General features: G+C 50.7%; 1 protein-coding gene across 1 annotated transcript; it reads right to left on the bottom strand.

Annotated features, from left to right (window-relative positions):
* Positions 1 to 1,548: 1,548 nt before the first annotated feature.
* On the bottom strand, positions 1,549 to 6,197 carry LOC136494096 (anamorsin homolog). Its single transcript, XM_066490240.1, has 8 exons — positions 6,064 to 6,197; positions 5,819 to 5,952; positions 2,811 to 2,971; positions 2,629 to 2,724; positions 2,375 to 2,543; positions 2,146 to 2,282; positions 1,952 to 2,026; positions 1,549 to 1,830 (listed from the first exon to the last, which is right to left on the bottom strand). Exons 2-8 carry the CDS (start codon positions 5,940 to 5,942, stop codon positions 1,792 to 1,794), a joined length of 801 nt encoding a protein of 266 aa, XP_066346337.1. The 5' UTR covers positions 5,943 to 5,952; positions 6,064 to 6,197; the 3' UTR covers positions 1,549 to 1,791.
* Between the last annotated feature and the right edge of the window lie 6,756 nt (positions 6,198 to 12,953).

Here is a 12,953-nt window from a genome sequence, read left to right as displayed (position 1 = left end):
TCACGAACCGAAAACCTGCCTTCTCCAACAGCGACCCCAAAACAAGACTCCAGTTTCCTCCGTCTTCGTCTTCCCCGCGGCCGGCCACCGAGCTGTGAGCTCCGACACGAGATCTGACGAGAAAATCAAATAAAAGATTTGAGCAAGCAGTGAGCAGCGAGCAAGGGCAGATCCACGAGTCGTGGTACCTTTGGATGCCAAGATCAACGAGCTCCTGGATGGCGGCGCGTAGAGGTGCCTCACGGCGGCGTCGATGGCGGCCTTGGCGGCCTCCCCCGTGGCAGTGTAGACCTCGGCGAACCGGCGCACGGCGCGGTGCCTGAGCTCGCGCGCGTCGGCCGTCCGCGCGGCGGTGAAGAGGCAGTTGCCATCGGCGTCGACCTCCCCGCCGTGGTCGAGGCGGAAGACCACGGGCGCCGGCGCAGCCCCTTCGGCACCCGGCGAGGAGGGCTTCCACGCGACGCCGCGCTCCCAGATCCGGTGGAGGCGGCGGTGCTGCTGGTCCTCGAGCGCCCAGACCGTGTCCCAGCCCGTGGGCGAGGTGGAGGGCTCGAGGGAGGGGGCCGGGGAGGACCAGGCGGGGAGCGGCAGCGGCGGAGCGGGGGCTGTGGACGGCGTCACCGCTTCGGGAGGGAAGGGAGAGGGGAAGGGAGAGAAATGGAGGGAGCCGTTGGCGAGCGGTGCCGACGCGAGCGAGCGCGGACGAGCGGGGCCGGCGGCGCGGCCGGTGCGGGAGCGGGCCTCCTCGGCGTTGCGGAGGCGTGCGCGGGCGGGCCACCATCGGAGATTTGCGTACCGAGGAGAGAGGGGATGCTTTTTTACGTATCGTTTCGGTCGGTAGGCAAAATGGGTCGTGTGTCTGTGTCAGTTGTTGGAGAGTGTTTTTGGTAGGTAAAACCACTGTGGAGGACGTATTTTGGGTTTGCATCTTCTCGTTGAAGACAGTCTTAGTGCAAAAGCAAAGCTCCTGCTGTTTCATGCTAAAAAAATGTTAAGAGTAGTGAACGCCACACCATCATATCACTATTCTTCGGTTGTACAATACAAAAGTTTGGTCTTGCATAGATCATTGATCCTCTGTATAACTCAAACAAAGATATTCTTGTTATACCTAAGTTACAGTTCGGCATACACTGATCATTAGTTAAAAATATTACTCTTATTACTATACCTTGGTTACAACACTTATCCCACCTTAGCTTATACCTTAGTTATAATATAGTAAGCTTGTTATATATTAAAATTGGTCATTGTTGTACTTAGTTTTTCGGGCTGTTCGGTTAATGGTTTCTACGGCGAATAAGTTTATTGTGAGAGAAAAATACTACTAATAAGCCACCTGATGCTATTTTATTGTAAGAGAAAAACACTATATTATGACTGATAAGTTCAAACAAACAGGACGAGGTTATAAAAAAAATCACCACGACACGAAATGAATGTCAATCATTACTGGCCTGCGATGGACGAGCAGTGCTCTCAACAGCCAGGGTTGCAGAATCCGAAAACACTTGCACACTTGTGTGTGTAGAGGCGCGCTTGGCCAGCTTGAGAGAAAATAGGTAGGATATCACCGTTTGGTAGTATCAAACAATCGACATGAGTATATTATCCGAAAGACAAGTCACACCTCGCTCGCATTGGCTAACAGAAGCTATTTAAAATGCAGTTCTTCCGGTGAGCATCACTCGAACTCAACAAACAACGTAGCATCCAAACGAACGAACGAATTGACAGATGGTATTCCTATCTCCTCGTTTTGCCGATGTTCACTTGTATCTGATGATGCCATCATATGTCAGCAACAAGGAAGTTGCCAGACAAGGAAACCTGATAATTGGAGAAGCAGCAGTAAGCGTACGCATATCAGAATCCAGAGTGCAATCGACATATTTGATCTCCTCGAGAATTATAGTTCAAGGGAGAAGAATACAGATGGTAAGACTGTTACCTTCTCACCGGGCTTGAATGGTGGAAGACCTCTGTAGGGACAGGTTCCACATCGAAAGGCATCACCCAACCCACACTGCAAGAATCATTTACAGAGATCACCAGCCACGATAAGTAACCTGAGTGAACGTATGCCAGAACATGGAGTTTCACGAAAGAGCATAAGTGCCACTGTAATTCTATAGCAATACTTACACTGCCACAAGCCGACTGAGGATTATTGATCTGCTCTGCAGTGAGCTCAAGCTTCCCAACCTTCTCCTCAGCCTCAGCCCTGCCACAAGTACAGTTCTTGCACGCCTTCTTTGCAGCCCCCACTTCACAATCCCCAACTGGTGAAACATCAGTTAACTGTTTAGGATCCAAACCTATATTGGCTATTTCTTACAAAGTTGAACTAAGTTGATAGGGTTTGTTACTGTACCAACAGGAAGTTGTGGTTTCTTCAGGTCCTCTTCAGTCAAGAGGCTGTCTTCATCAATCAGATCAGAGTCATCATCAATTTGAATCTTGGGAAGGGCCCTCGTTGCTTTCGTTGCTTTCTTGAGGGGAAAAGAAGAGCCCACGCTCCAGCTAGCCTTCTTTGCCTTAACCTACAAGTGGTTCAAATTAGCACCAAAACTAAAGCCTGCACAAGCAATACTAACATATTATTACACATGAACTTAGACCACTCACTGTAACAGATTGCACGCTATCCTGCGAGTTTGCAGCAGAAGATTGCACTTCAGCAAATCCTCCCATCAGTAACTTGCGCTCAATATCAGCGTTTGGCTAACAGAGACAATCATAAAAATTAGGCACTTCATATTAACAGTGCAAGAGAAACGAGGTAAGGAAGACAAATTCTGATAAGTTACCTTCTGACTGGATGAGGGTGCAGGGCTCTGCACCAATACTCTTCCACCAGCTTTCAGCACCCGACTGATTTCAGCAACCAATTGCTCCCTCAAGCTTTCCACGTTTTTAATGACTGCAAGAACCGCACCAACTGATGCATCATCAAAAGGCAACTTTCCACCTGTTGCATGCCAGAACAATAGTTTGGTTACAGTTTTGTGATAATACACCAGTGTGGACACAAGGAGGACATGGCATAGCAAAGCCGAACACGAATCAAAATCAAACATTATTAAGTGTCTAATATAGGCTCCCAAAATCAGAAATACTAGCACTCGGCTTATCCATAAAAACACACACGAGCTAGTCCATAGTCAGGAAGCTTATATTACTGATCCACTAAATTTAAATTCAGATGGTGAATCCATGGCTAAAATGCTAAAAAAATGTGTTCCTTTTTCTTTCATCTCTGGCTGGTCTGGAAAATATCTTCCTCTTCTTTTACCTCATATTTTTTCCATTGCGTGTGAAATAGCGATAGGAAGATTAGTGTGTAGAGCAATTCACTTTGATCATGAAATTTTGATGTGGGTTTCAGGGTCAATATCATTTGAATAAATTGGGGAAGCATTCTCGGGTTCTCCGTTCACACTTTACGTACCATATAGGTAGACATGGATAGCACCTGCGTGGGTTTGTGTTTTCAGTGTCTGATGAATACCTAGTTTCGTTTGCCCGTTTAATTTTTCTGTTTTTTTATTTATTATTATAATAACCTTATCACATAGTTGTTTTACAAGCAGGTCATTCCTTTGTTGAATCAGCTGGCTCCATACTCGACATCTGCATTTCAGAGGTTTAGGTTTTCAACTTCAGTCCCCCCAACAAGATGATAAGGAGACAAACAAACACAGAGATGATGGGGTTAATAAAAGCATTGGAGCGGGTACTGAAGCATCAAGTGAAGCCAATAATGTGCCAAGAACCGAGAAGGAACAGGAAGCAGGTTCACATGATTCTGTATCCAAGTCTAACAGGAAGAGGAGAACTACTAAACGAACTGCATTTTCTGATTCAGATTCACAAGATCTAGACCTATCAAAGGTGGACCTTATGAAGCTGCTTCTTGAGAAAGACGAATCACTGAAGTCTAAAGATGAAGAGTTTAAAGATATGAAGGATAAGATCTATTCTAGAAAGCACTTGTTTCTGAACTCTAGTCTCAACTCGGGTGCCAGTTACCATAGGTCAATTCAGTTCAACCAGGTACTCAGTTATTATTCTTCTTCCTTCAGCATGTGCAGCTCAAGTAATAATAAAAAAATTCTGTAATCGTGAACTAAAACTACTACAACAACAATGATTCACTAAAGCCAAGGTTTAGCCCATGATAGGCACCCTGCTAATCTATACAGTTTGAGGCACAGGCATCGGAAGTTAAAAAAAAAACATAACACAGCAACACATTTTTTTCTTTTATCCAATAGCAGGTGTTTAGGAAGTCCTAGGCAGGGGCGGAGCTACATGGTGGTCCGGGTGGTCCACGGACCACCATGCGCTCGGCACACACAACGCAGATAGATATAGGAAAATTCGGATCAAATACGTCCGAGTGTCCGCGGCCTTCGCAAATACGCCGTGCGGCCGTTCCACGCCCCCTTCGTATTTCTCCGTGTGGCCGGTATGCGCCCCTTCGTATCCGTTGTTGACTTGTGCTTCATAGAATACGGTATACGAAACTATAGCGGCGGCAGCGGGTCGGTGGCAGGCGCCTGACGATGAGCAGCAGCACACGTGAGTCCTCTGCTGGTACGTCTCAAAATCTTCATTTAATTAGCCTGCTCGTTTAGTCATGTTTCCTTCTTTTCTCTTCCAATCTCTCTCTGGAGCTAGAGACTATGCAAATACTGTAAGCCCTAACTCGAGCAGAACGCATCAGCTATTGCTGGTGGCCACTAGCCGGTGATCAGCGACAGCGATCCATCCACCATCAGGCACTCAGGCATCAGACGTCCAGAGGCCGCAAGCCACAAGGTACACAAACCTTATTTTATTCTGTGTCATTAGATTATATTATTAGAATCCACTGTGACATTGGACTATTTAATTTAAATTGTAAGATATAATAATTATCTTGTGTCAATTGATTATTGGAATGGTAAATTGATTATTGGAATGGTAAATTGTAAGATAAGATGGGTAGCCCTCTGGATGACTGTCTAGTGACTTTTATTGAGCAGGATATCTTCTTACAATTAAGTGAAGAAAAATCATCAACACTTTCCTGGTTACTAGAAGGCGCAGGCCTAACAAGAAGTAGTGACACATTGTTCTTCAACTATTATGGATATGCAATATTTCAATTCTATGTTAAGAAAGCTATACTCGTCTATGCCTTTTTTTTCTTGATTGTGTTTTGTAATTCATATACTTGTGTACCGAAATGTTAAATTTATAGCGGTTAACAAAATTTTAGATAATGGACCACCACATCTACAAATCATGGCTACACCACTGGTCCTAGGAACATAAGGTTTGGTCCCGAGAGCTGAAAGGGAACTACAGCAAGGTTCGCTGAAGCGTACCATGTCAGTAAAATTCGAGCAAGTATACATTGCTTGCACTGGATCACAAACAGGGAGCAGTGTTTGTGCAGTTCCTATCGTCTTCTATCATTTTTTTCATACAAAAATCAAGGGGGAAAGATACCTGGAACTACTCGATGGGCTACTACCGATCCCAGGAGCATGGTTTGATGAACTAATTCCCGAATTAAAGAACGAAACCCTAAGAACCAAATGTCTACTCCAAATTTGATTGTAAAAAACAGGAGCCCATTCGACGAAACCACACCAGAAGGCTCGCTAATTGAAGCATGCATGCAAGCAAGCAAAAAAACAACACGAATTGACGGGTTCCTGCATCCACGCACCCACGAACGAACTCGCCCTTCATCGCTGACGATCGAGCATAGGATGAGGAAGAAAATGAAGAGAGGGCAAGACGGGGGCGAAGGTAGCTAGCTCACCGAGCGCCGCGCACTGGGTGATGACGGCGACCTCCTCCCGCGAGACCTCGGCGGCGGCCACCAGATCCCCCACCGCCCGGATCGGCAGCGCCACCTCGTCCGTCACCGCGAGCGCTGCCGCCATGGAGTCCAACCTGCACACGAGCACGCCCAGAACCAGAAGGACTCGGTGAAAACTAATCCCCGCAGAGAAAAACCGATCGAGGAATTAGGGTTCATCCAGGGGGATTTTATCTTGCTGCTACCTGAGATGAGAAGAAGAAGAAGCGAATTTGGTTGAGGCCTCAATTTGGTTTGCCTCCCTACCCTCTCGAAGCTTCACCAGGAAAGGAAACCAGGGTGGGGAACTGGGAGAGCCGAGACCGACAGGGGAGCAATGACGTTTTTCTTCAAGGCTTTTACCTACATCCCATTATATCGTAATTAGTCATAAAAAATTTTGAGCGGTCACATATGTTATCGGTCTAAACTTATTTGCACTGTACACTATTCGGTCCACCTTCTATTAAATTTTCTCCATTTAACAACTCTGTCATGTGAGCCCGGCTAGTCAAGAAATCCAAAATGCCCTTTCCTTTCCCGAGCCTATCCTCTCCACGTCAACGCCGTCCGTCGCCTCCCGCGGCTCCGGGAGCGAGCTCGCCCACGCTGCTCGCGGTGGCTGGTCTAGAGCTCGCGCGCGGCTGGACCGGAGCTCGCCGACGTTGGCTGGACTGCCTTCTCACATCATGACTGCTGGTCACTGAGGACCAGCTGCGGCAGGCGTGGCCCCGTTCCGACCTCACCGGCCTCCGCAACCCCTCCCGACGCATCCATGATGGGGACGGGGCATGTGAAGGTAAGAGGAAGGGGATTACTGCACGCTGCTGCTGCTGCTTGCCGCGATGATGGAGGTGACGAGGTTTAGGTGCTCTCAAGGGCGGCAGCAGCCGGCCCTGGGGTTTCGCTTTCGTCGAGTACCTCGACGATGAGACGGTCCTCAGCGCTTGCCGCAACCTGCACAGTCGGGCCCTCCGTGGCCACGACCTCCGCGTGGGCCTGGAGTCGATGTTTTCAGACCACCAACGAGTAAATTTGTGTTTGCGCGTCTGGCTCGGATGATGTGCTCGGAGGACACAAGGGTTTATACTGGTTCAAGCGGAACGTCCCTACGTCCAGTTCGCTATTGCCTATGTTACCGGCACTTAGTTTGCAGTAGGGGTTACAAACAGACGAGAGAGGGAGATGATCCTAAGTCTCTGGTGGAAGCAATGAACGGGTGATGAGAGCTCAATTGTCACTCAGCCATGTACTCATGTTGTGCTCTTGTGTTTCGATCTTTTTTCCCCGTCTCGAGATCAGATCCCCTTTCATGGAGCGCCCTGCTTTCCCTTTTATAGGCGAAGGGAAAGCGCGGGTTATAGAGGAAGAAAATGAGAAGAACGAGAGAGAAGAAGGCTTCTAGGGTTGTCGGGTCCCTCTTCTCCTTCATGTGGGTCCTGTCGATCCTGTAGATGTCAACAGGGATGGCTCCATGCGGCCCTGTTCATCACTAGCGCCATGCGCAGACGTCATCTATCGGTCATGGCATTCCACTCCGTCCTAGCGGATGTCGTGGTGAACTGACGCGCCTGTCAGCGTTCGTACGAGGGTTAGGCAGAACAGCACTGGCACGTCCGACACTGTTCTTGATGTGAATCTCTAGGTATGGCCCGTCACGGCCATGGGTTACATCGAGGAATGTCAGCTTTTTCCCTAGCGTTAGAGTTTTGACCCAGACCCATACGCTTGGACCTGAAGTGGTTGGCGGCGGTATGGGTCCCCGTCGGACGAGACGGAACCCGCGTCCTTAGGGTCAGGCGAGACGGAGCCCGCACCTAAGGGGCCGGGCGAGACGGAGCCTACGACCACGAGGTCAGGCAAGACAAAGCCCGTGTCCTTGAGGTCAGGTGAGACGGAGCCTAAGGTCGGACGAGACGGAAACCGCGTCCTTGGGGTCAGGCGAGACAGAGCCCGCACCTAAGGGGTCGGGCGAGATAGAGCCCCGTGTCCTTGAGGTCAGGCGAGATGGAGCTCACGGCCTTGGGGTTGGGCGAGACCTTTTAATACGTCTCATGCCATCCAGGGAAATCAGCGTGAGCGCTAATTTCCTTGTTTTTGGTATCCCTAATATTGATACCCGATAGTAGCCCCCCGAGCCTGTGGAGGAGTGGAATACTCCTTTGGAGGCTTTTCCGGACGGGAGGACTCTGAGGGCCTTAGACTTCTTTTTGTAGCCCGCGTCGTGTCCTAGTAGGACGACGATTCCCTTTTGTCGTGATCGGTCTTCTAGGGGGCATGTAACCGTAGGATTCGAGAGATCAGAAAGATTGTTCTTGGTTCCAGTCCCCTAGGATCCGATCGGTGAGCCATCGTACTACGATCATGTGTTCGGTCTCCTTGCGAGTCCAACTTCCCTTGAGCCCCTGCGCGTAGCAGGGGTCTAGTCGAGGGTCGGCTCGTCTTTGTGATTGTCATCCCTCAAGCCTTTTTTTATAAAACGGAGGGGCTGAGTCATGCCACATTTTTCCTCGATGAATAAAACATGGTGCTCGGTGAGCTGTTAACGGGCTAGTCCGAGTGGGGCCCTGGATTCCCGTTCGTGGGGTCCAGCATGGGTCAGCTGGTGACCGACTCCAGACTCTTGGCGGCCAATTCATATAGTTCTTGGGTCCATTCGACCGGTCCCAAGGGCTCGTTGCCTTTCTTCAAGAAAAAAACATGGACTAGAAACTAACCAACACTCGAACATGGGTCGGGATGCCCGTGGCGCTCGTGTGCCCGAGTACTGGCCGCTAGTGGGCCCATCTCTTTCCACCCCTCCCTTTAAGGGTGCACTGGAGCGGTTGTGAACCCATCAATGGGCTAGCCTTCGAACTCTTGGTCCTAAATGGGCCATAGGAGTGTTTTTAGCTTTGTATCTCTCCTTACCTACGACGGTTCTTGGCCCATCGACCAGGCAAACCGTCATCCGGCGTGTCCTTTGAGGGCGTGGCCAAAGATAGCATGCGCACGATCTTCGGAGGGAGGTGACATGATGCGACACAGCGGGCGCGTGAATCTAGGTGGATGGTTCGCCTTCTCGCCCCGCTCCGTCCTATGAATAGTGGCCTACCCCTTCATGTTTCTATGCACCAAAACCATAGCCTTAGCTTCTCTATTTCTCCACCGCCACCGTTCGAATCTACCATGCTTGCTAATCCATCGTCGGAGCCCTAGATCTATAGCTTTCGCTTCTTCGCCACCGCCTTTGCTTCTCCACAGCCATCTCCATCCCCCATGGATTCGTGGTACTGCTCTGATGTTACCCATGCGCACATGGAGGGACTCATCAAGCATGGTCTTCTCCATAGGAGGACAAATGTGGAGGAGTGGCTCATGCCCGGGCGTGAGGATGCACCAGCGCCGCCCGATGGTTACGTTGTCTCCTTCGCACCCTTCCATAAGCAAGGACTCATGATTCCTCCCCACCTGTTCTTCCGAGGTCTGCTGCACCACTATCAGATTAAGCTACAACACTTGAACTCCAATGGGATCTAGCACATTGCGGCCTTCATCGTGATGTGTGAGGGGTACCTGGGGATCGAGCTCTACTTTGAGCTATGGAGATATTTCTTCTCCATCTCCTTGATCAAGAAGAAAGAGACAGGCTAGGAGACCCTGGTGCCGATGGGATACACAGGCATCCACCTCCTAGGGCAGCAAGTAGTCGACTACATGCCTTGCCAGCTCTATAGATCCAACAAGAGGTGGCACTCGCATTAGTTCTACCTGAAGGACGACCCTGCTGCTCCCTAGCTAGTCTTCTCCGATGCTTGGTCGAAGAGGCACCACCGTCATGGCCATGGGGGCCACCTGTTAAGGAGAAGAAGAGGATGCATGACTTCCTTGAGGCCATCATGTTCTTGAAGACCCATGGCCTCCGCGGGGCCAGCGTCATCGGGGGGTATCATGGGAGGAGGGTGGCACCGCTGATGTCGTGCGTCCTCCCATTGTACGGGATGATGCCTAGCACGTAGCTTGTCAGGACGACGCTCACCTAGGGGCTACACCATGATAGTGAGGTCGCACAGTGCATTAAGGAGGCTATAGGGGTGGCCAACACCATGTTCCTGATCTCGAGGCATCCTATGATGCGGCCGAACGCGGGCTTCATCGAGCTGCTGGTAGGGTTAGTCTTTTGAAACTCTGTCGCACCGCTACCAGAGCACGTGGCCATGAGGGCGGCGAACCATGCCACAGATGAACAAAGAAAGAAGAAGAAGGACGACAAGGAGAAGAAATGGCGGTCAAAGCAGCGAGCAAAGCTGTAGCGAGGGAAGCGGCATCAAGGTTCGTCAAAAGAAGAGGAAGAAGAAGAGGAGGAGGAGGAGGATGATGATGATGATGGCTCCATGTTGCCCATCCTGTGGGACAATCTAGCTACCAGGGACGAGGACCCACCTTTGCCATAGGCGGGGCCCTTCTTATGGCATGCCACGGGCCAGGAGGGGGAGGACACGTCCCCGAAGCCGGTAGAATCAAAACACCCTGCCCCGTCTAGACCTTTGATGGCGGCCTTGAAATTAGCAGAATTACGCTGTCTCGCCTCATCTGGGCCTTCGACGGCAGCCTAGAGCCAGCGGAAATAGGTCGCCCTGCTCCGTCCGAGCCCTCGGTGGTGCCTCTGGAGTTGGTGGGAGGCGTCCATTCTGGTTTGTTCGAGCCCTCCGAGCCGAGGGAGGGCTCATCATGGCAACGTTCTGATGAGGAGCAACTGGGGTTGAGCAAGCCAGCCCCAAAACATCCTCTCATGATGGCGTTAGTTTGAGTCAAGAGTTTTTTCATCTTTTTGTCTTAGTGATTTTTTGTTGTGAACTGACCGACATGTCCCTTGTAGCATCGGAGGATGTGGGACTCCCTTGTGGCTCGCTCCAAAAAAGATCCTCCTTTAGCAAACATGCCAAGAGCTAGCTGGTGCTACGCTGGTGGTGAACGTGAGTGGTTATGGGGCAGCCATGGCATCGACCAGGGAGGCACAGCCGATGGCTGCATCCCTGGGAGAGCAAGCAGAGGAGGACACATCCGAGGTGCCCATGGTGGGCACGGCGTGGCCGGTCGTGTCCTCGACAAAGCAAGTAGAGGTGGCATAGCTAGAGCCATCATCTATGTAGGTGGCTGTGTCTATAGTGGGGCGGACAGAAGGGGGCGCACCCAAGGCATCCTTTGTGGATGTGGCAATAGGGTAGGCTTCTATGTCTATGTCACCCTCCCCCTCTATCGCTAGAGGAGCCGCTCTAGAGGAGCCGCCACCGTAAGAGAGGCCGAAGCCACTTGAGGTTAGTGTGGGGACGTCCCAGTCTCTGGTCTAGGTGGCTACCCTTGATGATGCAATAGAGGAGCGGGAATAGGGGAGCATCCACATAGAGGTTGGGGACACAGTTTGTGCCCTAACCACCATGCTGAGCTCGATGCGTGACATTGTCACCCTGGTTGGACAGGTATGATATGACCATGCTTCCCACCCTCATGTTCTCTTTCGCGCATCTAAGTCTTGTCCTCTTCATAGATGCTTATGGCCCATAGCTAGGAGAAGTCCTAGTTCCTTGCCGAGGAGATGCGGCGGAGTGAGAGGCTGGCCACACAGCTCATTGTCGCCTATCAAGAGGTGGCTGAGCTTGCCCCTACCGCTTGGGAGGTGGCCAACCTCTGAGTTAGGGAGAAGGATGCTCGTGATGATGCCCATGAGGCTAAGGAGAAGCTCATGGCCCTGATTGAGAGGGTGCGCGTGGACACCATGGAAGTCGAGCGGCTACGGAAGGAGCGGGACGATTTCCTCTAGGCTATAGAGGAGCTCCGCATGGAGATTGACCTAGCTTGCTAGGAGTGTGTCGACACTCAGCAACGGATTGACCACCTCGAGGATGAGTTTTAGGAGGAGAGGGACCTGAAGGTTGCAACCGAGGGCATGGCCACCGGGCTCGCTGTGGAGGTCAGTCAGTGCCAAGAAGAGGTCCAGCACCTGGAGGCTGAGGTGACTTGGTAGCACGATGAGGTGCGCAAGCTTTGGGCAGATGTGAATGGTAAGCCTCCGGTTTCCCTTGTTGTCTTTCTCCCTAGAATCCATGGTAAGCCTTTTGACATGGTCGGTATGTGACTTGGGTAGGTCTCGATGACAAGCTCAGGGCGGAGGTGGTGAAGAGCTATGGCCTAGAGAAGGAGCTCAGTGAGGTGAAGGACACCCTCCTAAAGGAGAGCGACAAACATGACAACCTATGCATCGCCGTCCAGCTGGTCTGCGACGAGCTCGAGCTGGCCCCGGAGCAAGAGACAAGCTCACTCGTGGTTCATGCCACCTAGATCACGGACCAGGCATGTGATATGGCAAGGGGCGCGCTTCACTTTGGTGTTCACCGATCATTCGCGATCGCCTGTTCTCAGTACGAGAACATTGATCTGGCGACGATGAGCTAAGGCTTCACGTTCGTCTATACCGACGCTGAGCTAGACGACATCGAGAAGGAGGTGGCCCCCTAGTGCATGACCTTTCGGCCAAGATAGAAGATGAAATCATCCCCCTGAGGGGTTAGTTTAGTCAGATAGGTCAGGCGGCGCATTTGTAATAAGCGAACAAGTTCCAACCCTCCTATTTCGTTTAAACAAGCTTGTTTTTTTTGTTTTAGTTGAACAAATTTGTTCTTTCTCTCTTTTTATGTGTAAAAAGGGTTAATGTGTTTTGACCCTTCCTATTGTTAAGACTGTAGAGCTCAAGGTGTGGGCGAGAAACTCTGATCATGTTGGTAAGCAAGAGTGTCGTAGCCGCTGGGGCGTAGGTTTCTTGCAGTCCGACCACTTTTACTTAGCGTTCATTTCCGCAAACCTTGCCTCCATGTTTTTAACATGAGAAAGGGATGGGCACAACAACTGTTTCAAAAAGGATATATATACCCTTTATCAGCCCTTGAGTGAGGCCTGACCCCTTGCCGTTGCTGGGGTCAAGTTTCACTAAAGATCGAGGAGACATACCCCTCCCTAGGATCCGAGCCATCGTCCTACGACCACGCATTTGGTCTCCTTGTGAGTCCAACTTCCCTCAAGCCCCCACATGTTACAGGGGTCTAGTCATGGGTTGGCTTGT

This window comes from Miscanthus floridulus, chromosome 11 (genome assembly GCF_019320115.1).
Source record: "Miscanthus floridulus cultivar M001 chromosome 11, ASM1932011v1, whole genome shotgun sequence".
In the NCBI taxonomy this organism is placed as follows: domain Eukaryota; kingdom Viridiplantae; phylum Streptophyta; class Magnoliopsida; order Poales; family Poaceae; genus Miscanthus; species Miscanthus floridulus.
This window is presented reverse-complemented; position numbering and strand designations above follow the sequence as displayed.

What these genes read in the sequence shown, in the direction of transcription:
- LOC136494096 (XM_066490240.1), bottom strand. Translation starts at nt 5,942, where the DNA reads ATGGCGGCAGCGCTCGCGGTGACGGACGAGGTGGCGCTGCCGATCCGG. An exon ending in CACCCAGTGCGCGGCGCTCG is followed by an intron (nt 2,972 to 5,818) that starts GTGAGCTAGCTA and finishes GGCATGCAACAG; the next exon opens with GTGGAAAGTTGCCTTTTGAT. An exon ending in ATAGCGTGCAATCTGTTACA is followed by an intron (nt 2,544 to 2,628) that starts GTGAGTGGTCTA and finishes AACCACTTGTAG; the next exon opens with GTTAAGGCAAAGAAGGCTAG.